At 43.2% G+C, this 27,567-nt stretch overlaps 1 protein-coding gene across 3 annotated transcripts in view; it reads right to left on the bottom strand.

The window, feature by feature from the left end:
• Nucleotides 1-27,567, bottom strand: part of BLTP3A (bridge-like lipid transfer protein family member 3A) — a 52,964-nt gene that overhangs the window by 1,262 nt on the left and 24,135 nt on the right. For 2 of the 3 annotated variants that reach the window (XM_055079367.1, XM_007106288.4), the window contains 15 exons: nucleotides 23,901-24,090; nucleotides 23,447-23,587; nucleotides 22,846-23,016; nucleotides 21,971-22,163; nucleotides 14,282-14,368; nucleotides 13,595-13,765; nucleotides 13,045-13,184; nucleotides 12,497-12,638; nucleotides 12,054-12,247; nucleotides 10,389-11,845; nucleotides 5,113-5,309; nucleotides 3,519-3,673; nucleotides 3,284-3,434; nucleotides 885-1,147; nucleotides 107-215 (listed from right to left, as the gene is read on the bottom strand). In XM_055079367.1, the coding sequence (XP_054935342.1) occupies nucleotides 107-215; nucleotides 885-1,147; nucleotides 3,284-3,434; nucleotides 3,519-3,673; nucleotides 5,113-5,309; nucleotides 10,389-11,845; nucleotides 12,054-12,247; nucleotides 12,497-12,638; nucleotides 13,045-13,184; nucleotides 13,595-13,765; nucleotides 14,282-14,368; nucleotides 21,971-22,163; nucleotides 22,846-23,016; nucleotides 23,447-23,587; nucleotides 23,901-24,090 (3,761 nt within the window). The remainder of the gene's footprint in view (nucleotides 1-106; nucleotides 216-884; nucleotides 1,148-3,283; nucleotides 3,435-3,518; nucleotides 3,674-5,112; nucleotides 5,310-10,388; nucleotides 11,846-12,053; nucleotides 12,248-12,496; nucleotides 12,639-13,044; nucleotides 13,185-13,594; nucleotides 13,766-14,281; nucleotides 14,369-21,970; nucleotides 22,164-22,845; nucleotides 23,017-23,446; nucleotides 23,588-23,900; nucleotides 24,091-27,567) is intronic. The other variant, XM_028478407.2, reaches the window with a different exon arrangement.

The following is a 27,567-nucleotide window of genomic DNA, read 5'->3' as shown; positions in this document are numbered from 1 at the left end:
CTAAATGACAAGCTGCCAGCAACATGCAGACTATTCCTAGTTGTCACCTATTCCCTTACAGGAGCAAAAAGGCAGAGAAGCCGGGAGGCTGACGAGCCCAACTCACCGCCTATGTGGAACACACCATCGTCACTCCGCTTCAGCACAACGTGCTCCACAGATAGAGTGATGGGGATGGGGCCTGGAGAGGTCGGATAGATGGGGGGGATATCGTCCTGTAGGAAAGAGAGAAACCACATGATGCCCCCAACCAGCTCAGAGCAACTTAGGTAACAAGCCATGCTTCTACCATTGAGCTGGAAGCATTTTTTTTTTTTTTTTTTTTTTTCGGTACGCGGGCCTCTCACTGCTGTGGCCTCTCCCATTGCAGAGCACAGGCTCTGGACGCGCAGGCTCAGCAGCCATGGCTCACGGGCCCAGCCGCTCCACGACATGTGGGATCTTCCCGGACCGGGGCATGAACCCGTGTCCCCTGCATCGGCAGGCGGACTCTCAACCACTGCGCCACCGGGGAAGCCCTGGAAGCACTTTTATGTCAAATGTATGTTTATCCACACATTCTTGCGAGATGTGAGAGGCATAATTGAGTCTCTCCCACTCCTAGAGGTGGTGAGACTGAGGATCTGATAACCTAATGGGCTTGCACAGTCATGCTGCATGCCAAGGGTCAGGGCTAGAGACAAGATCCCCTCACTTGAACCCAGGACTCTTTGCCAGCAACACATTTTTATGTACTACTGTAATACTGACAAAGAATGCTAATATGCATTTCCTTACTTGATCCTCACCACATTTTACAGGGACAGGAGAAGAAGTTAACAGCTGTCACTGCCAGAATCTCTTGCCTGACAAAGTCTAGGGTAAAACCCAAAAGTTCCTCTCACCTTTAGAGTGATCCTAGAGTTCAGGAGCTCAATCTGCATGGGAACTACCAGTGGGATCTCCTCATCCTCCAAGAAGGGCCCCAGGCCACTGAGCACCGAAGTGAGCAGCTCAAGGTCACAGTCCTGAAGCAAGAAACGTAGGAAGCCATTCTGTGTGGCCAGAGGGGAATGAACAGCTGCACCAGGCCCCACCTCAAAGCGAAGGCCTACAGCTGGCCTGATGTGGCCAGTCTTCAAAGTTGAGGCTTCCTGAAAGCTTGTGCCTTTGAGAAGAAAGACAGAAGGAAAACATATTAATTAATTACTAGCCAGTGATTGTTCTAAGCACTTTATATATATATATATATATATATATATATATATATATATATATTCCCTGGGCCGGAAGTATTATTATCATTCCCATTTTAGAGATGAAAGAACTACGGCACACAGAGTAACTTGCCCAAAGTAACACAACTTGTAAGTAGCAAGGATATGATTTGCACGCAGGCAGCCTGACTGCAAAGACTGTGGGCTTGGCTACTTTGCTCTAATGCCTCTCATGACAGAAGGGATGTTAAGGACCAATAAAAAGCTGGTCTTTCTATGAATCAGAGGCACTGGGCTGATGGCCAAGGCAAAGCTCTTAAAACAGAGGACCCTTGGGAATTCCTGGCGGTCCAGTGGTTAGGACTCGGCGCTTTCACTGCTGTGGCCCAGGTTCAATCCCTGGTCAGGGAACTAAGATCCCGCAAGCCACACAGCACAGCCAAAAACAAACAAATAAGCAAACAAACAAACAGAGGACCCTCAGCTCTGCTAAATTTGATCATCTCTTCCTTTCTCCAAGTCTTGGTCTTCTCACCTCTCTCTGAGGAAGCCAAGTGGGATCTATGCTAATTTACTCAAAACTGCATAAAGCATAATCTCAGGTGTAGCCAAGGCTATGAAACAACTTACATACCTATATAAATGCAAATTGGTACAACCATTCTGGAAAACAAATTGGCATTATCTACTAAGGTTAAAGCTATACCTATCCTAATGACCTAACAATTATTTCCTCAGGAATATAAACCTGGAGAAACTCTCCAACATACATATCAGGAGACGTGTACAAGGATGGGCATGTCAAGACAACCCTATTTGAAATAGCAAAAAAACTGGAAACAACCCAAATGCCTGTTCAGAATAGACTGAAGAAGTAACTAGAGTAATGGGTACAAGAGATATTTTGGGGGTGATGGTGATGGTTGTAGAACCCTGTAAGCTTACTAATATTTATCAAATTGTATACTTACAAGGAGTGAATTTCATAGTACGCAGAAGCAGTTTTTAAAAAAGCAAAAAGTGGTACATTTCTACAATAGAATATTATATAGTAGTAAAATTGAATAAATTATAGCTAACTCAACAACCTAGAAGAATTTGAAGAATATCATGGTGCTTGAAGGAAGCAAATCACAAAAGAATACAAACCATGATTCCATTTAGAAAAACCTGAAAAACTGCAAAGCTAAATAATACATTGATACAAACACATGCAGAAGAATTTTAAAGCAGGAGAATGAGAAATGCAAAATTCAGGACAGTGATTCCCTATGATAGGTGAGAGGCAAGAGGAAGGTTCTGGAGAGGGACTCCCAGGGACTTTAAAGTTAACGGTACTGTTCTATTTACTAAACTGGGTAGTGGGTACATGGGTTCATTGTACTGTTGTTATTTTATACCTTATATATATTTTACAAGTATTCTTTAGTATCTACTCAATTTTTTTTTTTTTTTTTTTTTGCGGTACGCAGGCCTCTCACTGTTGTGGCCTCTCCCGTTGTAGAGCACAGGCTCCGGACGTGCAGGCTCAGCGGCCATGGCTCACGGGCCTAGCCGCTCCGCGGCATGTGGGATCTTCCCAGACAGGGGCACGAACCCGCGTCCCCTGCATCGGCAGGCAGACTCTCAACCACTGCGCCACCAGGGAAGCCCTCTACTCAATATTTTTAAAAAAACTTTTAAACAAAGCATGTAGCTTAAACCCAGATTTTTCCTGTCATCTTTTAAGGTATAAATGATAATTCACATCAAAGGACTGAATCAGAAGTTCCCTGATCAGATATAGCTTGATGTTAGCAGCCTCACAAAGAAGTGGACACAGTCCTCATGTATAAGCATAAGGAGCACCTGGGAGGTGAGGATGGAGACTAGCCTACTGAGTGCAAAACCCCAGAAAGAGCTCTGGGAGGCTCCTTGCAAGAAGGAGGCTTCATTAGACTTCTTCCTCCCCCTAATGGCTGCTGGAGAGAAGCGCCAAGGGCTTGGCACTAAGGTAGCTGCCCTTGGAGCACAGTGCCAGGAGCAAGTTAAGCTATGGATGCCCCAGAAAAACCCCACCAGCTCTCCGGCAATCCCACCATCCTCACCTGGGCACTGTCCATGCAGGAACTGCCAGAGTCCCACGGTGCCTAGCTGTTGGAGGGTCAGCTCCTCTGCTTGCAGGGCCACAGTCAGGTCCTCACCACGTACCTCAATCCCCAAAGACACCTCATTCACCTTCAGGACCAGAACTGAGACCTGTAAAAGGAGACTCCCTTAGCTGAGTCCCAAGCTTCCAGCTTAGAGCCTACCCTCTGCAGAGAAGAAAGTAGAACAGCTGACCAGGTGAAGATGGAGGTCTTCCCCACCGGGTGAGGCTGAACTGTTGGCCTCTGGTGACCCCTGGCCATAACTATCCGCAACAGGGCTCCCTTGAACACCAGCACTCTCTAAGACATTGGGAAGAGATCCTGGTGGAAGAGATTCTGGACCAGACTCTGCATAAGAAAGATAACAAAAGAATTTGAGAGTCAAAAAATTCTATTCAAATCCAATCTCTAAAAACAGTGACAACTGTAAAAACAAAACACTTATGACACTCATAAGACACCTGGAAATTTGAAGACTAACTAGATATTTAATGAATTTAGGGAATTATTGTTAATTTTTAAAAGGACAATGGTATTTGGTCACCTTAAAAAAAGTCTGTAAATGGAAGCAACCTAAGTGTCTATGGACAGATAAATGGTTAAACAAAATGTGGTATAAACATACAACAAATAATGGTCTTAAAAAGTAAGGAAATTCTGACACATGCTACATACAACGTAAATGAACCTTAAGGACATTTTATGTGAAATGAAACAAGCCAGTCACGTATGGTTCCATTTATGTGAGGTACCCAGATGGTCAAATTCATAGAGACAGAAAGTAGAATGGTGATTGCCAGGGGCTGGTGGAAGAGGGAATGAGGAGTTATTGTTTAATGGGTATAGTTTTGCAAGATGAAAGAGTTCTGGAGATGGATAGTGATGACGGTTGTGCAATGATTTGAAGGTAATTATTGCTACTAAATTATAGTTTAAAATAGTTAAGATGGTAAATTTTATGTTATGTGTATTTTATCATAATTTTTTTTAATTCTTAATATTTAAAAAATTTGTATTTTCTAGAGATGCATAATGAAAGTATTTATGGATAAAACGATATGTTTGGGATTTGCTCCAAAATAATATGGGAGGAAGGGAAGTGGGCAGAGAATATATAAAACAAGAATGGCCATGAGTTCTTAATATCTGAAGTTAGGTAATGGGTATATGAAAGTTCGCTATTTGATTCTCTTTTAAAATATTTGGATTTTCCCATAAGAAATTAATAATAATAACAAAACAAACATGGATATATACCATCCAGCTTAAGAAACAGTACATTCTCTTTTTATTTTCATTTAGATACTCTTAAGGGGCGATTTTAAAAGTTTTCATTTCAATAAGCTGAAAGAACTAGTGTTAACTCCTAGTGGTGATTAATCTAATGCCTAAAGGTTACTTGTTTTATCATAGACAAAAAGCTCCTAGTTATTTTCCAACAATAAAATACATAGTTTAGGCAAAAAGCAGACAACAAACACACACACCATTGATACAGCCACAGAATTAGTCTTACCGCCACAGCTACATGGCTGTAAGACTAGCGCTCTCTCCTTTGAGTGTTGTTCTGTGATAAAGGTCAAGTACTAATCAATAACCTAGAAGATGTGGGGATAAAGTCAGAGCCACAAATCCACTAAAATTTCTCTCTTCTTTTGGTTTTTTTATTAAGAAAATGTCTACTTTATCAAATCTCAGCTCCTTTTGCATCCTGCTGGTCTGAATACAGGCATTACAAAGAACACTCTTGGGGCTCTACAACTCTGCCCGGCTCTGCTTACACCTACCAGACTCCAAGAGCATCACAAAGCTCTCACTGCCATCACTGTCCACTGAAATCCGGTCTTCGGGGCCACTGTTATCCAATGAGACACCATCAAATGACTGCTGAGATACTGTCCTCTTCATGGAGAAAAATCGGAGTCGGGCAGCACCTCCACCTACTGGGGCTGCCACCCCCTCATCTATCTTGGCCATGGGCTCCCTGTTTAAAAAACAAAAACAAAACCCACAAATGTGGCTTAGGAGGTATGTTGTTCCATTACCTTGCAATACCCATCCTTTTCAGCCCAGACCGTTATTGTATACATAAACTTTGATGTCAACTATTACCCGCTACAAGACCACTTTTCAACTGCTGGCCTTTCTGAATCCTCATATGCCAGTATTTCAAACTGCATAGGCAGTTCTCCCATATCAAATGTCAAGGTTATTCAGGGTCATCCCATGTACAGAAAAGACCAACTACCTACAGCCCTGGTGCTTATGAATGGTACCTGAAACCCATGTTCATTCCTCAAGTACTTACTGAATAACCTCTGCATACAAGGCACCATACAAGGCACCGGGCAGTGGTGCGGAGTGATGAATAAGACATCCCTTGTCCTCAAAGAATGTACATTCTGTCAGGAGAGAGGAGACTTATACACAAATAACCTTATATGGTAGTAAGTCACACACACTGTAAGAGGGGCAGGGGTACAAGCCAAAGGCTAGGCAATACCAAAGAGGGGAAAGGATGAAAAGAACAGCTCTGTGGAAAGAGATGATGTTTGAGGTGGTCCTTGAAGGACTGTGAAAGAGATGACGAAGAGGGCCTTCTATGGGGAAGAAACAGCATGAGCAAAGGCATGGAGCCAGAAAACGAAATGTACCTTTGGAGACTAGTAAAGAGCTCAGCTCAGCTGGAGCGTAAGTTTTGTCGGGGGAGAGGAATAGAAGATAAAGTTAGAAAGGTTTCTTTAAAGAAACCTTTAAAGACCTTATGTGCCCACCCTCCAATTTTATTTATAGGTGAAGAAACTGACTCAGTCCCAGTTAAAGGTAGAATTAAGAAGAACCCAAGTCTCCTAACTTCTTGCTAAGTGCTTTTTTCACTTTACCGCATGAGTGGCAGCCAGATTATAGAAAACCCTGGACAAAAGATAATGCATGAAAGTGCTCTGAAAACTGTGAAGTGCAGGAGGCATATGGGAAATCTCTGTACTGTCTACTCAATACTGCTGTGAAGCTAAAACTGCTCTAGAAAATAGAGTCTATTTTTAAAAACTGGGCTTCCCTGGTGGCGCAGTGGTTGAGAGTCCGCCTGCCGATGCAAGGGACACGGGTTCGTGCCCCGGTCCGGGAAGATCCCACATGCCGCGGAGCCGCTAGGCCCGTCAGCCATGGCCACTGAGCCTGCGCGTCCAGAGCCTGTGCTCCGCAACGGGAGAGGCCAAAACAGTGAGAGGCCCGCGTACCGCAAAAAAACAAACAAACAAACAAACAAACAAAAACTGTAAAGTGCCATATGGATATATCATAATAACTGATTATGCCACACTAAGAAGTTCAAACTCAATTCAGGGAGAATAAAGAAAAAGCCAAAAGGTTTTAGAAAAGGGAAATAATAAGATCATACCTGTGGTTTAAGAAGTTTGACCTGGGACTTCCCTGGTGGCACAGTGGTTGAGAATCCGCCTGCAAATGCAGGGGACATGGGTTCGAGCCCCAATCTGGGAAGATCCCACATGGCGCAGAGCAACTAAGCTCGTGTCCCACAACTACTGAGCCCGCGTGCCACAACTACTGAAGCCCGCACGCCTAGAGCCCGAGCTCTGCAACAAGAGAAGCCACCGCAATGAGAAGCCCACGCACCACAACGAAGAGTAGTCCCCGCTCACCGCAACTAAAGAAAGCCCGCGCAGCAACGAAGACCCAATGCAGCCAAAAATAAATAAACCAATTAATTAATTAATTTTTAAAAAAAGAAGTTTGATCTGCCTTTTCCAAATATGCCAGAGAGGGAAAGATATCCAATGAGGAAATCAACTAATGGTTCACTAAAATAGTCCACATGTGGGAGCAGACAGGAGAAACGGATGTGAGACTCCCTAGAGCTGTGCTCCCAGCGTCATCCTCATAGGAACATTATCATCTAAAGGGGAACTCATTAGAAATGCAGCTTCTCAGGCTCCATCTCAGACCTACTGGACGAGGAACTCTGGGGACAGGGCTCAGCACTCTGTGTTTTAACAAGCCTCCAGATGATTCTGAAGCATGCTTAAGTTTAAAAGTATGGTCAGAACCTGACAAATGCCTGGAAGAGGCAGAGCTTGAATGAGCAAGAGAATGATGCCACCAAAAAAAGAAAGAAAAAGAGAACTGGCCGGGGGAGGGAGGGATAAGGAATTTAGTTTTATATATGTGAGGTTCAAGGCACCCCTGGGAGATCAATGTGGAGCTATGGGCAGTAGATAGTTTTAAAGCAAGAGCAGGGGAGGGGAGGGAAGTCAGGACTGAAAATAAGGACTCTCGCAGACGTGAGGAGATGGACAAAATAACCTAGAGCGAAAGTACAGCTGATCCTTGAACAACACGGGTTTGAACTGCACAGGTCCATTTATATGCGTATTTTTTTCAAGAGTAAATACTATAGTACTGCACAATCCATGGATGGTTGAATCTGTGGATGCGTTGGAAACACGTATATGCAGGAACTTGTTATAGGTAAGGCCAACTATAGGTTACATGCAGATTTTCAACTGCACAGAGATTCAGTGCTCCTAATCACCACATTGATCAAGGGTCAAATGTATTCAAAATTGCAGAGTGATATAAACCTTCTGAAAGTTTGGCAAATACATCAAGAACCTTAAAATGTTTGTAGTGTTTGACCCAATAATTCCACTTCTGGGTTTTATTCTAAAGATTTAGATATGCATAAAGAGTAATGGTCACAAAAATAGGGACATTTAACACAGCCTTGGTTTTACCTGAGAAAAAATTGGAAACAGACTAAATGATGCCCCCCAGAGGGTGGACTGGACGAAGAAATTATGATACACCCATTTGCAAGAATATAATAGAGCAATTAAAAATTACATGATTAGGGCTTCCCTGGTGGCGCAGTGGTTGAGAGTTCTCCTGCCGATGCAGGGGACACGGGTTCGTGCCCCGGTCCAGGAAGATTCCACATGCCGCGGAGCAGCTAGGCCCGTGAGCCATGGCCGCTGAGCCTGCGCGTCCAGAGCCTGTGCTCCGCAATGGGAGAGGCCACAACAGTGAGAGGCCCGCGTAATGCAAAAAAAAAAAAAAAAAAAAAGTTATATGTTCAAATACCTAATGAATGGGAAACTATGCACAATAAATCATAAAGTGAATAAAACTGGAAATTTTCTATATTATATAGAAATAATATAAATACGCAAATAATATAAAATAATATTTGTGTATTTTATATGAGTAGGCACATATAAACATTCACATGGATACACAAATATGTGTAGAAAAATTGGAAGCAAACAGATGCAAATGTAAATAATGGCTATCTCTGGATAGTGTCATTACAAGTGACTTACATTTTCTTCTTTATTCTTTTATTTTTCCACATTGTCAATGAAATGAATACAAATCATTTTTATAATTTAAAAAATAAAAATTATGACAAAAGTGATCAGAATATGGACAGCCTAGTGCTGTGGAACAGTTTCATTTACAGGATAAAAGGAAGAAGAGAGCAGCCAGGGGAAAAGAAAAGACTCCTTCCGAGAAGTGCAAGGAACTGGGTGGGTTACAAGTGCCCAGAATGAACTGACCAGCAAGGCTGACTGCACAGAGGAGTCCTGGAAAAAGATGACTGAGAAAAGGCCACTGGCCTGGGCAGTTAGGAAGTCAGTGTTGGTGTTTCAAAAAGAGTTTGTATCACACACCTTTCTTTTCTCCTTTTTACCTCTCCTCTTTTCCCATCTCCCTTACTCTTCTCTAATTAGAAAAGGCAGCACATTAGGTGACTGGGAGTCCAGGCTTTCAATCCTCACCCCACCACTCACAAGCTGTGTGATCTTGAGCAAGTTTCTTACCTCTCTGAGCCTCAGTTTTCTCATCTGTAAAATGTGGAGTGATATTAGGACCTGCCTTATAGGGTTCTTACAATAATTCAATGCATTAATGTTGTAATATTTAGGACAAGGCCTGACACATAGAAAGTACTCAATAAATGTTGCCTAGTATTATTACATAATTAATCCTTTAAGCTTTCCTTCTCTTTCCTCCTAGGCTATCTAGGCCTAGCAGGTACTAGTATACCCGCAGGCATTGCTTTGAGACACACTTAAGAAAATCCACTTAGACAAAAGTTCTAAAGCCACTGATCTTCAAACCATGGTCCCCAAACCACGAAGTGTCCCAGCAAAGATTTCCCATAGTTTTCATTATCTTTCCTAAAACCACAGGCACCTATGGAAAAATCTATACCTTCCCACGCTTCTGACTGCGCATTTCTGTGTTTTCTGCTTACTCCCCAGTGTAGCCCCGGCGTCTAACACAGGGCCTGGCACACAGTAAGGGCTCAAAAAATACTTGTTGAACGGATGAGTGAAATTCTTCCTTCTCTATTACTCTGACAGATACTGATAAGGTGTACCAGAAAGAGCAAGTCCAAAGCCCCAGCTTTTCTAGTTATAAGATACAGGATCCATGGGCTCATCCTCTCTGAAGCTTCCATTTCCTCAGTTATAAACTGGGGATACAAACATCTGCAGTGACCTCCCCGAGCTGCTGTGGGGATTACATCAAACAAAATACTATATGAGAGCCCACTGAAAAGAATAAAATATCATACAGATGCCAAGTATTATTATTATTCTGATACAGCATAGCTGTATCAATAACAGTGAATCAGTGAAAGAGGAGATAGCTTGATGCTAAGAAGCAATAAATGTTGACTTGAAAACTGCCCAAGACCAGGCTAAGATATATGGAGGCATGAGAAAATCCATGGGATTTTGTTATTTTATTGCAATTTCTGGTTCTTCCCCTATCACAGAATTAGGTGTAGTCCTGAAAATAAAGTCCCTCTGACTGGTATGCCTATATCCTCTAAGTAGCCTGAAAGTTCTTCCACTGCTTTACAGGCAGCTCTGAAAACTAAAGGCTTTGCCACATTAACTAGGCCATTCCATACACGCTCCTGGACCACGCGGTGCTTCCCAATCTACAAGTGCACGTGGCAGGAAGCCTGAGCCCAATGGCCAGAGCTAGGAGGGAGAGAGGAGGCGAATGAAGGAGGCAGAGAACCACTCACTTGGCTGGGGGCAGAGACAGCATCTTGTGCATGGTGGAGGTCATTCGGTCTCTGCCCAGACTGAAGGCATCCTTAGTCAGGGACATAGCTTCCTTGGTGAGGTCCATGGTGGCATGTAGAGCCTCCTTTGTGGCATCCTTGGTCATGTGAATAGCACTTGATAATTCTCCCTCAATGTTCTTCAAGGGGATGAGCTCACCCTGTCCATTCACAGCAGTATCCTTGCCCCCTGGGGGCTTCAACTCAGCTGGTGAGCTAGGTGCCTGGGCACTGCTCAGTCTCTTGGCCTGTAAGGAATCAACTGTCTCATGGCCCTTCCCTGCCTCCTGCTGTGCAAGAGAATCTGAGTCCTGCACTTCTCCATTGCTATGGAGAGGCAGTGGCCTATCCTGGGATGCATCCAGATTTTCAACGCCACTGTCCTCCAGAACCTTCCTGGGGCTTGCTGGGCCCTGTTCTGAGGAGGCATCAGACTTCAGCTCCCTATCCTCTGAAGGAGACAGCTCTGAATCTACAAGGCTCGTAGTATCTGAACCCTCAGAGTCAGCTTCGACAGCCCCAGGGACAGGATGCATGAGCAGAGCCACCTCAGCACTGGGAAAGAGGACGCCAATGCAAGCTGTCTGGTCCTGCAGAGGAGACCCAGTCATGGCCTCGGTATCCTTAGTAAGCTGTTCCTGAAGACCCTGGAGCACCTCCTTCAGGCGGAGGAGAGCCAAGTACTGGTAGTGGTCAAGCCTCACTCGGACATGCTCAGGCGAGTGTACGAGCACATGCACATCTGCCGTGTCCTCCAGCTCTGTCAGAGGCCCTTTGTTATCCACACTACTGCTGCCTTCTTTCAGAATTTCCATGACTTCTGTAAGGCCTGATAGGCTTTTCAAATCATGCTCAGTCTTTGACCTCTGATGGGACACAGTGTCAGGGGCAAGGGCCTCAGAATGGACAGGACTGCCAAAGCTGGCGGATGCTTTCAGCCTCCCTTCTGTGGCCATAAGGAGCTTTCGTGCCTGGGCTTGCTGCCAGCGGAGGGGTAGGCAGGCCCAAATCGACAAGGGGAAGGGGGCCACAAAATTCAAGGAATGGCCTTTGAAGTTCTCTGTTCCCTCAAAGTCCAAGGAGATCTGGGTGAAGTGGATGGACCAGAGATCCTGGGAAGCCTTAAGCCTCTGGGGATGGAGGGCACTAGATTGAGGGAGTCGGGAATCCACCTGGAAGGCGTGATGCAAAAACAGCATGTGCAGAAGGCTAAAGCCGCCTGGCACCTTGGGAAACTGAACATAATTGGAATGAAAGAACTCAGCAGCAGCAAAACCCCGGAAGAGACTCTGGAGGTCTGGACAGCTACAATGTGGGGCGTGACGTGTATTGGTGGCAGTCACGCCTGATGCAGAGAAGACAAGGGCCTGGGGACGGTGCAACCCAGCCCGCTCTCTCTTCTCCAGCGGGAAGCTCACCTTCAGAGAGAAAATGAAACCCAATTCAGAATGGCCAGCTGAGCAACTCTGCAACCCACCATTAATACACACGTGAAAGACCATTTGGGCTGTAAAACTGCTTTCCTTACTTCTATCAAATGGACAGAGCCGAACCTTGGATTATAGCCATGGTAGAAGTGCAGCTGTGGCTGCCAAAAGGGAACAAAAATCCCACTCTCTACCCTACCTTCAACCAGAAGGCATCCAGTCGGATGTCCAAGTGTTCATCTTTCTGGCTTGAATCTTCCAGCTTGTAGATAGCTTTGAACTGCTCCAAGCTGCGGTATAAATCCAGGCAGAAGAGGTTTCCCCAGAGCAAGCTGACAGGATCCATAGTAAATGTCAGACCATTTAACTGAATGTAAAGATTGGGACAGGGAACTGGAAAGCAGAGAAAAAAAGAATCACCATGAATGGAGTAGCAGCTCAACCCTCACTTATCAGCTAATATTCATTTTATTATCAAAGGTATATATTTACACAGGGAAGAGTTTTCAACAAATGTGTGCTAAACTTACTCAAAACACGTAAAACTCCAAATGACAAACAATATAAGCAGAGAGCCCCCAAGGCTGACAAATGCGAAGAGCAAGAGCAAGACAGTAAGGAATGACCAGAGCAGATGCTTACCCGGCAGCTCCTGATTATCGGGGAAGTAATACTCTGTGAACTCAATATGAATGGCAGAGACCTGAGTGGGGAGGTTGTGAAGTTTCCGACTGCAGGAAAGGAGTGTCGATGGCTTCTTACTTGGCTGTCCAGCTGTAGAAACCTATGCAGTCACAAGTTGCTGTTAGCATCTATACAGCACCCAGAATAGAATTTCCTCAATTTCCTCTGAGATAGGAGGATAAAGCCTCTACAATTCTTCCAAAGTCTGTCACAGGGAGCAGAGTGCTCTTCACGCAGATTCCAGGCATTCTCACACCTGACTAACACTATCTACGAGTTCGTTTTTTCAGTGAAAGGTTTGTAGTGGGGTATTCAGAGGAAAGTGGAGAATCCCAAGTCCTGACCTCAGCAGTCACACTCAGAAAGAAACAGACCAAAGTGTCAAATCCACCTGAAAGTGGGGGAAACAGCCTCCGAATTCTACAACCTTGATCACATTTGTTGCATTCCAAATGAACTGCTCCACCCCTTTCCAGCCCTGTTTCCCTGTGTCGTGGGCTCCTTACCTGGTGGACGTCCAAGTCATCCACCCGTATTACCAAGCAGCTAGAGCGTAGGCGATTCCATGCTGGAGGTTGAAAGACAGCCTGTCGGCCCTGAGAGGGGCTTCTCTCAAGGGCGTTCTTTTGAGGACTGGAGAGAGAATCTAAATAAAAATAAGAAGGTGGGAAAATAGAATCAGATACACTCAACTAATCACTAATAGAATTCAGAAAGTAAAAACCCTAAGATCGTTAATGCTTTATGCAGGAAAGAGTTTAACACTGGCAAGCTCCAGGATGGAACTCAAAAACTATTCTCTCCTTAAGACCAAGGCAACGGCCTATTGAATAGAGAAGCTAACAACCTCTCTTCCACACTGCAGCTATCCCTGGAGACAAACAGGACTCCGTAAAGAAAAAAGTCACGGATGTCTCTCCGTGGCATAAAGTTGGAATAATCAGCTGGGAGTAAGTTGGGATAATTAGCCGGTCCAGTGCTTTATCGCCACTGGATACTCAAAGGTAAATGTCAAGAGGCAAAGCAACAGGAGTCCGATAGCTCCTCATAACCCACCTGCTTTCCTCTGGAAGGGAGAGTCTACCCCCAGGTGCCAGGGTGGTTTCAGACCTGTCTCCTCGTGCCACTTCTCCATTTTACTCTGAAATTCCATCACCAGCTTCTGGGCCCATTGGCCTCGGGTCTCCATGGCCTCACAGTGACGTACCCAATGTTTGCAGCTATCACCTGTGTGATAAAGCAGAAAGATTTTAGTCTACGATCATGATCCAATGTTACAAATTTTCTTTTCCATTGGTATAGTTTTCCATAATTCAGAATCTGATCCCTCACCGCCAATCCAAAATTCTCTGGGATAAGTAAAAATTATCTAGTGAGAGCACTCAAGTTCTTCTGGATTCTATATGTGATTTTTCCCTAGGGTTCCCTGAAGGTCAGCTGCTGACTTTTGCCATCTTTGACCATGGACCACTGGAGAGGCTCTAAAACTAGTGGAAGTAAGGGGTAGAGCACAGAATCAAAAGCAACATCTCAGACACTGCCTCCCCTCCTACTGATTCTCATCAGCAGCAGACCCTGCAAGTTTCCAGAAGATGTCCTCTTGAAAAGGACTATTGCCAACACCTCTCTGAGCATGTGCTGCAATCCCTGGCACCCTTCTGCTGGGCAGTCAGGGATGAACCCAGGCATATGGGCTCAATACCTAGGCCACGCTAAAACTGCACCCATTCAGAATTCTCCTACCTGCCCAGTGGAAGGGGTAATAGTCAAATGCCATCTTGCGAAAGGTAAGTTGCATTGCACCACCCATGAGTCTGTTTGCAGAGACACCTACAAAGAAAAATAAAGGTGAACAGCAGCAGAAGAAACAGAGGCCTAAACACCACTTGAAGCACTTAAAAGTCCTCCTAAGGGTCAGCTCCAAAGCCTGGCTGATACATAAGTGCAGCCGAAAGGCCATGATGTCAGGTGATTTGCAAGGCTGAGGCCCTCTTGTTTTGAATTGCAATGGACATGTTCTAAAAGATTTTTTTAAAAAAGCAGGGGCTTCCCTGGTGGCGCAGTGGTTGCGCGTCCGCCTGCCGATGCAGGGGAACCGGGTTCGCGCCCCGGTCTGGGAGGATCCCACATGCCGCGGAGTGGCTGGGCCCGTGGGCCGTGGCTGCTGGGCCTGCGCGTCCGGAGCCTGTGCTCCGCAACGGGAGAGGCCGCGGCAGGGGGAGGCCCGCGTACCACACACAAAAAAATAAAAATAATAAAAATAAAAATAAAAAATAAAAAAGCATATTCCACGGTCTCTGTAAATGGCTCAGATTTCCGGAAAGACAAAAGAAACTGCAAAACTCAGGATTCTGGAATTCCAATCCTAGGTCTCCCACAGGCACACCTGACAACTTTGATTGATTGGTTCCCCCAAACCTGGCAATACTAGTATTGCTGCCCCTCAGCAAAACACCTGGAGAGGCATAAACCAAACTCCCCAAAAAACAGGACCCATATTGTTTCCTTTCATATCTTAGCTAAAGCTGTGATATAAGACTGTCATTATACACGGTACATACGAAGTACCATGGAACACTAAAAACACTGCACTAACAAGGACATTATAAAAATACAGAATAGTATAGATAAATTGAATCTTTTTGCAATAAGTCAAATATTCTATTGTTTATCTTGAATTTACATTTAATTCTTACTAAATGAATGAACTTTCCATGTTTCTGTCTTATCTCTCCAACTAGACTCTAAGAACTGTAAGAACAAGGACTATTTCTTCTACATATGTGTGTTGTCTAACCTACCCTGTTCCGCACTTCCCTCCTATCCCTTCCATCTTATTTCCAGGTGAAGGGAAATACCATGGGACCTTCTAGCTGTAAGCTGGTATACCTACAACCAGGAGGGTCATTTCCATCCACTCTAGATATCACCACACCAAGGCTGTGGACTAATCACCATCCTACTAGGAGATAAACCTACACCTGTGTTCTTGTTGCTCAACCTTTTTGTCATAATTACCACCTCAAAGGAGCCTGTTTAGCTATTTTTTTCCTAATTGTCCCTTCTCCATGAAATTTAATACCACAGATATACTGTATATCTTATGTACTGTATGTCTACCTGTGCTTTACACATAAAAAGAATAAGAATAAAGCTTATTCCTTTTATTCAATGCCAGGTTAAGAGAGACTAAATAATTCTTTTAAGTTAAAAGTTAAGGGACTTCCCTGGTGGCACAGTGATTAAGAATCCGCCTGCCAATGAAGGGGACATGGGTTCGAGCCCTGGTCCGGGAAGATCCCACATGCCATGCGGCAACTAAGCCCGTGTACCTCAACTACTGAGCTTGTGCTCTAGAGCCCACACACCACAACTACTGAAGCCCGAATACCCAAGAGCCCAGGCGTCACAACTACTGAGCCCACGTGCCATAACTACTGAAGCCCGTGCACTCTAGGGCCCGCGTGCCGCAACTACTGAGCCCGCGTGTTGCAACTACTGAAGCTCGCGTGCCTAGAGCCCATGCTCCACAACAAGAGAAGCCACTGCAATGAGAAGCCCAAGCACTGCAGTGAAGAGTAGCCCCCCACTCGCTGCAACTAGAGAAAGACCAGCACACAGCAACGAAGACCCAATGCAGCCAAAAATTTTTTTTAAAAGGTTAAAAAATAAAGTGTGAAACGTTAAATTTAAAATTCTAAAGCTATTAATATTTAACTTAAGTTTATAACTATATCTGCCGAGTAACTTTTATATATATATATACATTTATTTATTTATTTTTGGCTGCATTGGGTCTTCGTTGCTGTGCGCAGGCTTTCTTTAGTTGCGGCGAGTGGGGGCTACTCTTCAATGCGGTGTGTGGGCTTCTTATTGTGGTGGCTTTTCTTGGTGCAGAGCACGGGCTCTAGGCGCATGGGCTTCAGTAGTTCTGGCACGCGGGCTTCAGTAGTTGTGGCTCACAGGCTCTAGAGCGCAGGCTCAGTAGTTGTGGCGCACGGGTTTAGTTGCTCCACGGCATGTGGGATCTTCCTGGAGCAGGGCTCGAACCCGTGTCCCCTGCATTGGCAGGCGGATTCTTTTTTTTAGATGTTGGGGGTAGGAGTTTATTTATTTATTTTTGCTGTGTTGGGTCTTCGTTTCTGTGCAAGGGCTTTCTCTAGTTGTGGCAAGCAGGGGCCACTCTTCATCGTGGTGCGCGGGCCTCTCACTATCGCGGCCTCTCTTGTTGCGGAACATAGGCTCCAGACGCGCAGGCTCAGTAGTTGTGGCTCACGGGCTTAGTTGCTCCGCGGCATGTGGGATCCTCCCAGACCAGGGCTCGAACCCGTGTCCCCTGAATTAGCAGGCAGATTCTTAACCACTGCGCCACCAGGGAAGCCCGGCAGGCAGATTCTTAACCACTGCGTCACCAAGGAAGCCCTGCTGAGTAACTTTTAATGTAATTTATTTCTTACATAAATTATAATGTATAGAATCACATATGCAATTTAGCAATTTATATAAATACATAATAGTGATATAATCAAATTTTTAATTATTCAAAAGTATTTTTGAATAAAGTTTTAAAATTAATTTCTTAAAATTATTATTTTGTTAGCTTTTAACTTTTGCTTAACATGAGAAAATAACTTTAGCTTAACTAGGTGCTAGATATTCAGATAGTGTCAGTATTTTTCCTTTTCAACATTTAACTAAATTATTGATTTGTGGAACAATTTGTAGAATTAAATAATAAAATATAAACTATTTTTATTTAATTCTCAAAGTTCAAATCACAAAAGTACTAAGGATTAAATATAAACAACACTGATGAGGCAGCCAATGACAGCTGCTAGCTATGTACAGGCCACCTCTCACCATCTGACTTTGAGATTAAGCAATAGATAGAAAGTCCTCTAATCACAGCCATCTGTTTGCCATAGTTTATAGCCCTGATCTTCCATGAACTCAACATCAGTGTTGCTCATATGATACCCAAGAAAACTCAATAAGAGAAATTAAATACTAAGGAATAAAATTTTGTCAATAAGGTTAAGCATTGTTATATCTAAGATTTTTTTTCACCCCCACCCCTCACCAAAGAACCAATTTTCAATGTCCAGAATAGGCAAACATCAGGACAGAAAGATCAGTGGTTGCTTAGAGCTGCAAAATGGGGAGTGTCACCTAATGGGTACAGAGTTTCTTTTACGGATGACAAAAAGGTTCTAAAATTAGATTGTAGTAATGATCACATAACCCTATGACTATACTTTAAAACACTGAGTTGTATATTCTAAATGGGTGAATTGTACGGTATATGAATGATATCCCTAAATATATATCTGTTTAAAATAAAAGAGTGGATTTTTACCTGCTGTGGGGAGATATCATCCCAGTTAAACATGTATGACCTAGGCTACTGAAGGGAGAGGGTTTCACAGCCATGCTCCCTCTATAGGATTTATTTGGAACTAAAAGAACAATAAACTACACGACTGAACATATTAAAATAAGGTTTAGAATAGAAATCAAATATAATTACCCATTATCAACATATTTAATTATAAACACATAATCACATATGACACATAAATGGTAAATAGTGTACATAAATGACTAAAATTCTCCAGTGAGATTGTGGGAGAGGATAGCCTAACCTGAAGAGAGATGAAGAAAGCTTTGGCTCACAGCCCTTATCCTGAGAGAGATAACTAAAAAGAGGCAGATGACACTCTTTTCCCCATCAACCACCCACCTCCTCCCAGAAGCCTGAAGGGTGAGCTGCTCCAGTTTGATTTTAAGAGACAGTGCTGCCCCACTGCAAGCCAAGCCATCCCCAGTTACCACCAAGTTTCCAATAACTTCACCTCCAATACCAAGGCTATAGTGTCCCTTAATGAAAAAGCAGACAGATGTAGCCTTCAAGGAGTCCCTAGAGCAGCACTATCCAAAAGAACTTTCTGTGATGATGGACATCTTCTATGGTCCACAGATTATAACTATGTTGGTGTAAATGAGGAACTGGATTTTTAATTTTATTCAATTTTGATTTTAATTTAAATAGCCACATGTGGCTGCTGGCTACCATATTGGACGGAGAGTTCTAGAGCAATGCTATCCAACAGAAATGTAACATAAGCCACATAAGTAATTTAAAATTTTCTTGTAGCTACATTAAAAAAGTTTTTTTAAGTGAATTTAATTTTAATATTACACATTATTTAAACCAATATACTCCAAATATTATCATTTCAACATGTAATCAATATGAAAATAATTATTAAGGTATTCTACACTCTTTTTTTGTACTGTATCTTCAAAGTCCCAGGTGTATGTTACACTTGTACCTCATCTCAATTTGGATCAGCCAATATTTCAAGTGCCCAATAGTCATATGTGGCTAGTGGCTGCCATATTGGACAGGACAACTTCAGAGAATCTTAGCACCCTTTCCGTAACACCTAGTTCTCCCTTCCCCTTTCTTCCCAAATCCAAGGAGAAGAATCAAAGCCACAAGAACTCTTTGCGTTTCTTGCCCCTTCACAGAGTCATATGCCACACCTGGGTATGGTTGGCTGGGATTTATCCCTCTATCTAAAAATATCTCATCCAGGGCTTCCCTGGTGGCGCAGTGGTTAAGAATCTGCCGGCCAATGCAGGGGACACGGGTTCGAGCCCTGGTCTGGGAAGATCCCACATGCCGCGGAGCAACTAAGCCCGTGAGCCACAACTACTGAGCCTGCGCGTCTAGAGCCTGTGCTCCACAACAAGAGAAGCCATCACAATGAGAAGCCCGTGCACCGCGATGAAGAGTAGCCCCAGCTCACCACAACTAGAGAAAGCCTGCGCACAGAAACGAAGACCCAACGCAGCCAAAAAAAAATAAATAAATTTATATTTTAAAAAAATAATAAAATTAAAAAAAAAATCTCATCCAAAACTTCCCTAAAATCCACCAGGTAGATTCACTTAGCTTAATAAATACATGGGGGCTTCAGGGAAGGCTAGTCATTCACCTCTTAGTATGGTTTGCAGGACCCTGTTACATGAAGAGGACACTGCTATACGCCCTTATCAAGCAAAAGGATGAAACTCTCAATAATGTATTTTTCATAAAGAGTTCTGAAAGGATTAAAAACAAAACAAAACAGGGACTTCTCTGGTGGCACAGTGGTTAAGACTCCGCGCTCCCAATGCAGGGGGCCTGGGTTCATTCCCTGGTCAGGGAACTAGATCCCACATGCATGACACAACTAAGAGTTCGTATGCTGCAACTGAAAAAGATCCCGCATGCCACAATGAAGATCCTGCATGCCACAACTAAGACCCGGTGCAACCAAATAAATAAATAAATATTATTAAAAACAAAACAAAACAAAACTGCAAGGTCTTTATAGTAACACTTGGAAGAAACAACCAAACAAAACAATAATTGTTTTAGCAAAGAACTTCCAAAACTAGTGGCTAACAAACCAGTGAGCAATTTATTTCCTGTGGTGGCAAAAGCAATCTTTACGCTGTCACTGCTCCTTTCAGCTCTTTCATATTGGGAGTGGAGAGGGGTTGAAGTCACTTCAAGACCAAGGTATAGCAAAGCAAGAGAGGCATTGGTGCTTGGTGTCCCAGAAAGAAAAGGTAGTAGGTTCCCCCAAGGAAAATGAATCTAGGTCTCATTAAGAAGCAAACATAACCTCCAGAGAGGAAAAGGCAGCAAGAACACAAACTTCCATAGGACGGCATCTAAAAACAAGAGCTGGCAGCAGAGGGGTGTAGAGGGGGAACAAAGAGTATTGAAGGAACTGGCAGCAGAGAAATAATAAGACCGAATACTGGCCTATGATTAATGTCCTCCAAATTCAGTATATTATGTCATTTGAGCCTGATAACGACCTATGAGGTAAATGAGTAAGATATGCTTTAACTTAAGTTCACAAATGAAGAAACTCAGAGAGGTGAAGTGATTTCCCTAAGGCTCATGAAGGAAAGAAATGAGTCAATTATTTTTATTATTTTTATTATTTTTTTTATTATTATTTTTTTTTGCGGTACGCGGGCCTCTCACTGTTGTGGCCTCTCCCACTGCGGAGCACAGGCTCTGGATGTGCAGGCTCAGCAGCCATGGCTCACAGGCCTAGCCGCTCCGCGGCATGTGGGATCTTCCCGGACCGGGGCACGAACCCCTGTCCCCTGCATCGGCAGGCGGACTCTCAACCACTGCGCCACCAGGGAAGCCCCTATTATTTTTTCATTCTGAATAAATGTGTATGTGTACTTAATACCAGTTGCTCTAGTGAGTCTCAAATGGGCAGAGATGTCTGCCAAAACAGCAGGTGCTATTTGTTTATGCTCTGCTTAGAGCGCCACAAAATCAAAGCAATGTCTGAAGGGCTCTGGGCTTGACTTTCCTAAGGACCACTCCACTCTGCATTAACGCCCTCTCTTAATTTAAAGATGGCTCTCCTATATCCTGTGTCTACTCTTTTTCATATGAAATATCCCTGTGTCTTTTCAACTCTTTCCTTCTATGCTATGGTTTCCATAGCATTAAACAATCTGCACACCCTCCCTGGGATGCTTTCTCTTTGTTAATGTCCTCAAGGACAGCACCAAAAACAAGGCTCAGGGCTTCCCTGGTGGCGCAGTGGTTGAGAGTCCGCCTGCCGATGCAGGGGACACGGGTTCGTGCCCCAGTCCGGGAGGATCCCACATGCCGCGGAGCGGCTAGGCCCGTAAGCCATGGCCTGCTGAGCCTGCGCGTCCAGAGCCTGTGCTCCACAAGGGAGAGGCACGACAGTGAGAGGCCCGCGTACCGCAAAAAAAAACAAAAAACAAGGCTCAGAGCTCCAAATGGAGTCTACAAAGGTGCCAGAGAAGAACTTCCAGAGTTCTGGAACCCACAATTCTATTGATGCAGTTTAAATTAATATGTGATTTAGGGAACACGTTAAAAAAAATTGTTGTAAGGAATGAAAAAGCATGACAAGAACACACCAAAACCTCTCTGCTTGGGAAGAACACATTTATACATAATAACTATTTAAATTGACTCAAAGATCTGAAAATTCTAAGGTTTCCTACAGTTGAATTTACTTTCCTGAAAGCTTATACCAGTGGTTAGCATTGCCCAAAAGACTCTGGGGAGGGAAAAAAAAAGTATACACAGCTTGGGCTCTACCCCTGAAGATTCCCATTTAGTGGGGGCTGGGAAGAGGCCCAGCTCCTGTGTCTTACTGTCTCACAGGTAGTTCTGCTGCATCCTAAAGGCTGAAGAGCACTTGCAGACAGAGAGCTGCCACAGGAGCACAGAGGTCTGAGGAAGGCCTGTGATTAAGGGGAGCCAGACAAATACCCCACAGAGTCTTGAAAACAGCCATCCATCCCCAAGCTTCGCCCAGAGCTCCAGGAGGTGATGGGCCACCCTGCACAGGCTTAGGCCTCATGGGGTACCTGGCTCTCGGGACTGGCTATCATCACAAATGTGCAGGTCCAGGCGGGAGATGAGCAGATGGTAGGAGGACTCTTTCACATCAAATTTCTCAAAGTACTGGCTGAGGCGGCTGCTGCTGCTGTTGCTGCTGCCCTGGCTGCCACCGAATGCCTGGGCCCAGGACTGCTGGGCGCTGGGAGCAGGTGGGGTGATCTACATGTGACAGAGAGAAACAAGAAGCCAGACCCAGACAGCCTCCTTGCTGGCTTTCTTTAAGCTTTAGTTCAGCCTGAAGAAAACCACAATTTGACAAGGTGTCCCTTCCTTCTCATAACTATTCGCCTGGTATCTCATGTAGGTCTATCCCACTTAAATAACCCAAACTCCAAGAACCCAAATTATAATTAATCTAGTAACTGTCAGAGTCCTGTTCTGAAATTTGAATTGCCTTCTAAGCTCCCACTCCCCTAGAACTTAGCTGACTGATGCTAAAACACCTCCTCCAGGAAGTCTTCCCTAAATGCCCCCTTTCAGCCCAGGTAGTTGGATCCCTTTTCTTTGTGCTCTCATGGCACAGTGTTTACCTCTATTATAGCACTTATCACATCATACTGTAATTTATAGTCCATATTTTAAGACAGCAAGAGTTCCAAGGACAGGAACAAGAGGCTTTCCAGTGGCTAACACTGTATACCTAACACAGTAGAGGCACCCAAAGAACAGAATAACTGAATAAATCAGAGGCACAGGCAAAGCCTATGTACCTACAGAAGTGAATGACAAATTCCCCCAAATAAGCCTAATTAAGTCTAGGCTCCACTTACGGTGGAGGTATGAATTAGGTCCGGCCTACCATCTCCCCACTGCCACCAAGGGTCTCTGTTTCACCTCTAACCTGTACAGGTTCAGGGGCCAGGCTCTTTCTCTGCTGGGCTGACTTCTCCATGGCCTCACTCAGTGATTCTGCATATTTCATCATAGCCTTGAGCTGTGAGTCAGTTAGCACCCAGAGCAGGTCATCCAATAGGAACATCAGCTTGGAGGCTATCACATTGCAATCTTTGGTCTGAAGGGGTCACATAGAACACAGGGTTCAACATCTGGTACCATCCCAACTACTCAAAGTGACCACTGCCCAACCAATTTCAGAGATGGCTTTTCAATCACCAATACACGAATGGAAAGTATCAAGCACTGTGGAGAGTCAATTTCTTACAAAACTACTAAAGTTTTCTGTGATTAACAAGAAGCAGCAATAATCAACTGCTTATGTGTCCCTATATACAGGTAAAAATCGTGGTTTTCAAAATTAAAATGACAGGGAGGTAGAAATGTTTCCTCATTAGCAGATACAGTGCAACACTGAATTGCAGGTCCTCCCCTTTCAAATGTCATTCCAGGGGCCAATAACACTCAAAAAGGAGGAAACGCCATCTCCCATGCTATCTGGGAGAATAAAAGATGGAAGTTTTCATGAGGACAGAGAACACACTCACTCTTCTCTTGAGGGCTATTTGGATCCTGCCTTGGTTGGTAATAAGCCTCAGTGGAGTGGTGACTGGGTCCTGATCACCACTGTCTGTAGCATCTGCCTCAATTCGAAGTGTTTGCCAAGTTATTTCCTTAAATGTTAAAACCTAGAAGGAAAGAAAGTAAAATCCCTTAATTCTGTGGATGAAATTAATCAAGAGGCAGGAAGTCCAAGGGGAAAAGACTGGCAAGGCAGAGACCCCCACCATTCTCAGCTGGGATCCTACCCACAGAAGGCAGTGGATCAGAGATCCATAACTGAGGAAAGGATGTAATAGTAACACTGGACAGAAGGGATTCTTGAGTTCCCAAGAATGGGGGAGACTTGGAGGAAATCCCCAAAGCAGGAATAACATCCTTTAAGAATGAGTCCTATTTTGAACCCCCCATTCTCCCTTCTCAGAATGCCAGGGCTGTCACCTCTCCTCGGCGGGGGTCAGTGATACGGGTGAGGCGGAGGTCACTCTGCTGCCAGTTGGGGTTCACACTATAGCCCTGGAGCTGCCACAATTCAAAAGAAGCGTGGAAGGCCTTGGAGTGAATCTTGATGGTGATGGAATTGACGATGATGAACATCCCCTCCACCACCTTCTCGGCAAAGCCATACTCACTACAACAAACGAGGCAGACCAACATTCAGGATCATATGAGACTTGACGCATACTCTTTTTTTTTTTTTTTTTTTGGCCATGCCGTGCAGCTTGCAGGATTCTACTTCCCTGATCAGGGATTGAACCCGGGCCCTGGCAATGAAAGCACTGAGTCCTAACCACTGGACCGCCAGGGAATTCGTAGGCATACTCTTTATACTGGAAGACATAAGACAAGACTCTTAACAACGCCTGTCTTTGGATGCTAGAACTGTGCATGACTTTTTAAAAATTTTTCTCCTCCCATTTCTGCTTTATATTTTTTACATTTCTAAAAATTTTTATGATGATGTAGTACTCTTTCTGATGAGATTTTTTTATAAAGAATGGAATAAAAGAAAGAGTTGACCTGGAAACAATCTCTGGTTAGAAAGAATAAATTGAAAAAAATATTTTCACAGTCGACAAACTACCTGAATAAATATTGACTATTGTCTGTGAGGAGAGCTATAACAACAGAAAGGAAACACTAGGTTTCTATAACATCTTCAAAGACAGAACATACTCTGCAAAAGTAGTGAAAAGAGGAAAGAAGTACAGCCAGGTTAGCATGAGGTCTAACACTGTGAAATCTAGTCAAGAACAGTCCCACCTCTGCCCTGTCAAATCTATCCTAAAGAGCATAGCTGTGCTTTATAGTGAGAGGCAGAAACAGCAGGGAGAGGAACAAAGGCCATCCTTAAAGTCCTTCTGGACGTGGAAAACACAGACATTCTTGACATGTAGGTGAAACAGTTCTCATTACAAGAGATTAAAAAGTCTGGGAATTACAAACTGAAAAAAAAAATCTTTGCAATTTATATCACAAAGGGCTAATATGTCTAATGTATAAAGAGTTTCAAAAAACTCAGAAGAAAAAGACCAAGAGCCCAATAAAAACAGGACAAAGTAGGGACAGCTCACAGAAAAAAAAATGCAAATAGATATTAAACATAAAATGATGTTCAACCTCACTCATATATAAAAACTACACTGAGAGTCATTTGATTTATGACAAAAGTGACAATGTAGTAGAGAAAAGACTGTCTTTTCAATAATGGTGCATGGTCAGTTTGAGGCTATCTGCAAAGAGAAAAAATAATATTGACCCTTATCTTACACTAAACAAACAAAAAAACAAGTTTCAAGATTGATTGTAGATCTAAATGTGAAAAGTCAAACAATAAAACTAAAAGAATAAAGTTAGAAAAAAACATAGGAGAATATCTTCATGCCTTAAGATAAGAAAAGATTCCTTAAACAGACACAAAAAGTGCTAACCATAAAGGGAAAAATAGATATATAGGACTATATTAAATTAATCATTTTTGGTCAACAAAAAAATAACATTAGGAGTGATAGGGAACCCACATAGTAGGAGAAGATATTTGTAATACATGTATATAACCAAGGACTTGTTTCCAGTATAAATAACTTCTGCAAATTAATAAGAAAAAGACAAATAACCCCAAAAATAACCCAAAAGATAAATGGGCAGAATACATCAATGCTTTGTGAAAGAGGATATTTGAAATTCTAATAAACAAATCCTCAAAAAAATGCAAACTAAAATCATAATGTGATACAACTATACACCTATTAGATGGCTAAAATAGAAAGAGAGACAATACTAAGTGCTAGCAACACTGCCGGGGGAAAAGTGGTACAAGCACTTTGGAAAACTGTCCAGCAGTATGAACTAAAGCCGAACATATGCACAGCCTTTGACCCTGCAACTCTACTGCTAGATATATACAAATCAGAAATGTGTACATATGTTCACCAAGAGGTATGTATAAGAAAGTTCATAGCATGACTATTCTTTTTTCTTACATATTTTTAATTTACGTATAGAAAAGATCATTCTTTGTGGTGTACACGTCCAGGGTTTCGACAAATGCATAGAGTCATGTATCAACCACCACAGTCATGATAGAGAACAGTTCGATGTAGCTTCAGTATGCTTAATAGCCAGAAACTGCAAACAAATCAAATGTCCATCTACAACAGAATGGATAATTGTGGCATATAATGGAATAACATACAGTAATGAGGATGAATGAACGATAACTACATGTAACCACATGGATGACTTTCACAAACATCATGTTGAACTAAAGTATATAGACACAAATGATGACATAATTTGTGATTACATTTATATAACTTTAAAAATAGGGAAAACTAACGTGTGGTGTTAAAAATCAGGATAAAGTTATCCTTGAGGGTGGGTATGACTAGGAAGGGTGCAGGAGGCTTCTGGGATTCTGGAAGTGGTCTGTTTCTTCTTGTAAAGAATCACTAATCTATACACTTATTTGTGCACTTCAATATAACTTACCAAAAAACTACACAGAAATACCATGTGTTATCTTTAGACAGAAATCCTAAAGTTTGGACTTCCCTGGTGGTGCAGTGGTTAAGTATCCGCCTGCCAATGCAGGGGACATGGGTTCAAGCCCTAGTCTGGGAGATCCCACATGCCACGGAGCAACTAAGACCGTGCGCCACAGCTACCGAGCCTGCGCTCTAGAACCCGCAAGCCACAACTACTGAGCCCACGTGCCACAACTACTGAAACCCGCGCGCCTAGAGACCATGCTCTGCAACAAGAGAAGCCACCGCAATGAGAAGCCTGCGCACCACAACGAAGAGCAGCCCCCACTCACAGCTAGAGAAAGCCCGCGCGCAGCAATGAAGACCCAACACAGCCAAAAATTAAAAAAAAATTTTAAAAAAATAGCCTAAAGTTTGAAAATATTGTCTATTGGCAAGGCTCTTGGAAAACAAGAACTCTTACAACATTGCTGGTGGTAACACGAAATTACAAAATCCTTACGGAGGGTAATTTAGCAACGTGTATCAAAATTATACATGCATTTGCTGTTTGACCCAGCAGCCCCACTTCCAGGAATCTATCCCAAAATATGCTAGCAAAAAAAGTGGAAACAAACCAAATGTCCACCAACTGATGAATGGATAAATAAAATGTAGCATATCCACACAATAGAATATTATTCAGCCATAAAAGGAATAAAGTATTGATACATGCTACAACATAGCTGAACCTTGAAAACGCTATGCTAACTGAAAGACACCAATCACAAAAGACCACATAATATATGATTCCATTTATATGAAATGATCAGAATAGATACAGAAAGCTGATTTATGGTTGCCTAAGGCTAAGGCAGGGGAGAATGAAGAGTGACTGCTAATAGGTATGAAGCTTCTTTTTGGGTGATAAAAATGTTCTAAATTTGATTGTGATGATGGTTGCACAACCTGGTGTATACACTAGAAACTACTGAATTGTATACTTTAAATGGATGAATTCTGTAGTATGTGAATTATACCTCAATAAAGCTGTTTTTTAAAATATGCTGGAAAAATACTAAGTAACTTACGAACAAGGTCATTTATTACTGCACTATTTGTAACAGCAAAAAACCTAGAAA

Source organism: Physeter macrocephalus, chromosome 18 (assembly GCF_002837175.3).
Source record: "Physeter macrocephalus isolate SW-GA chromosome 18, ASM283717v5, whole genome shotgun sequence".
Lineage (NCBI taxonomy): Eukaryota > Metazoa > Chordata > Mammalia > Artiodactyla > Physeteridae > Physeter > Physeter macrocephalus.
This window is presented reverse-complemented; position numbering and strand designations above follow the sequence as displayed.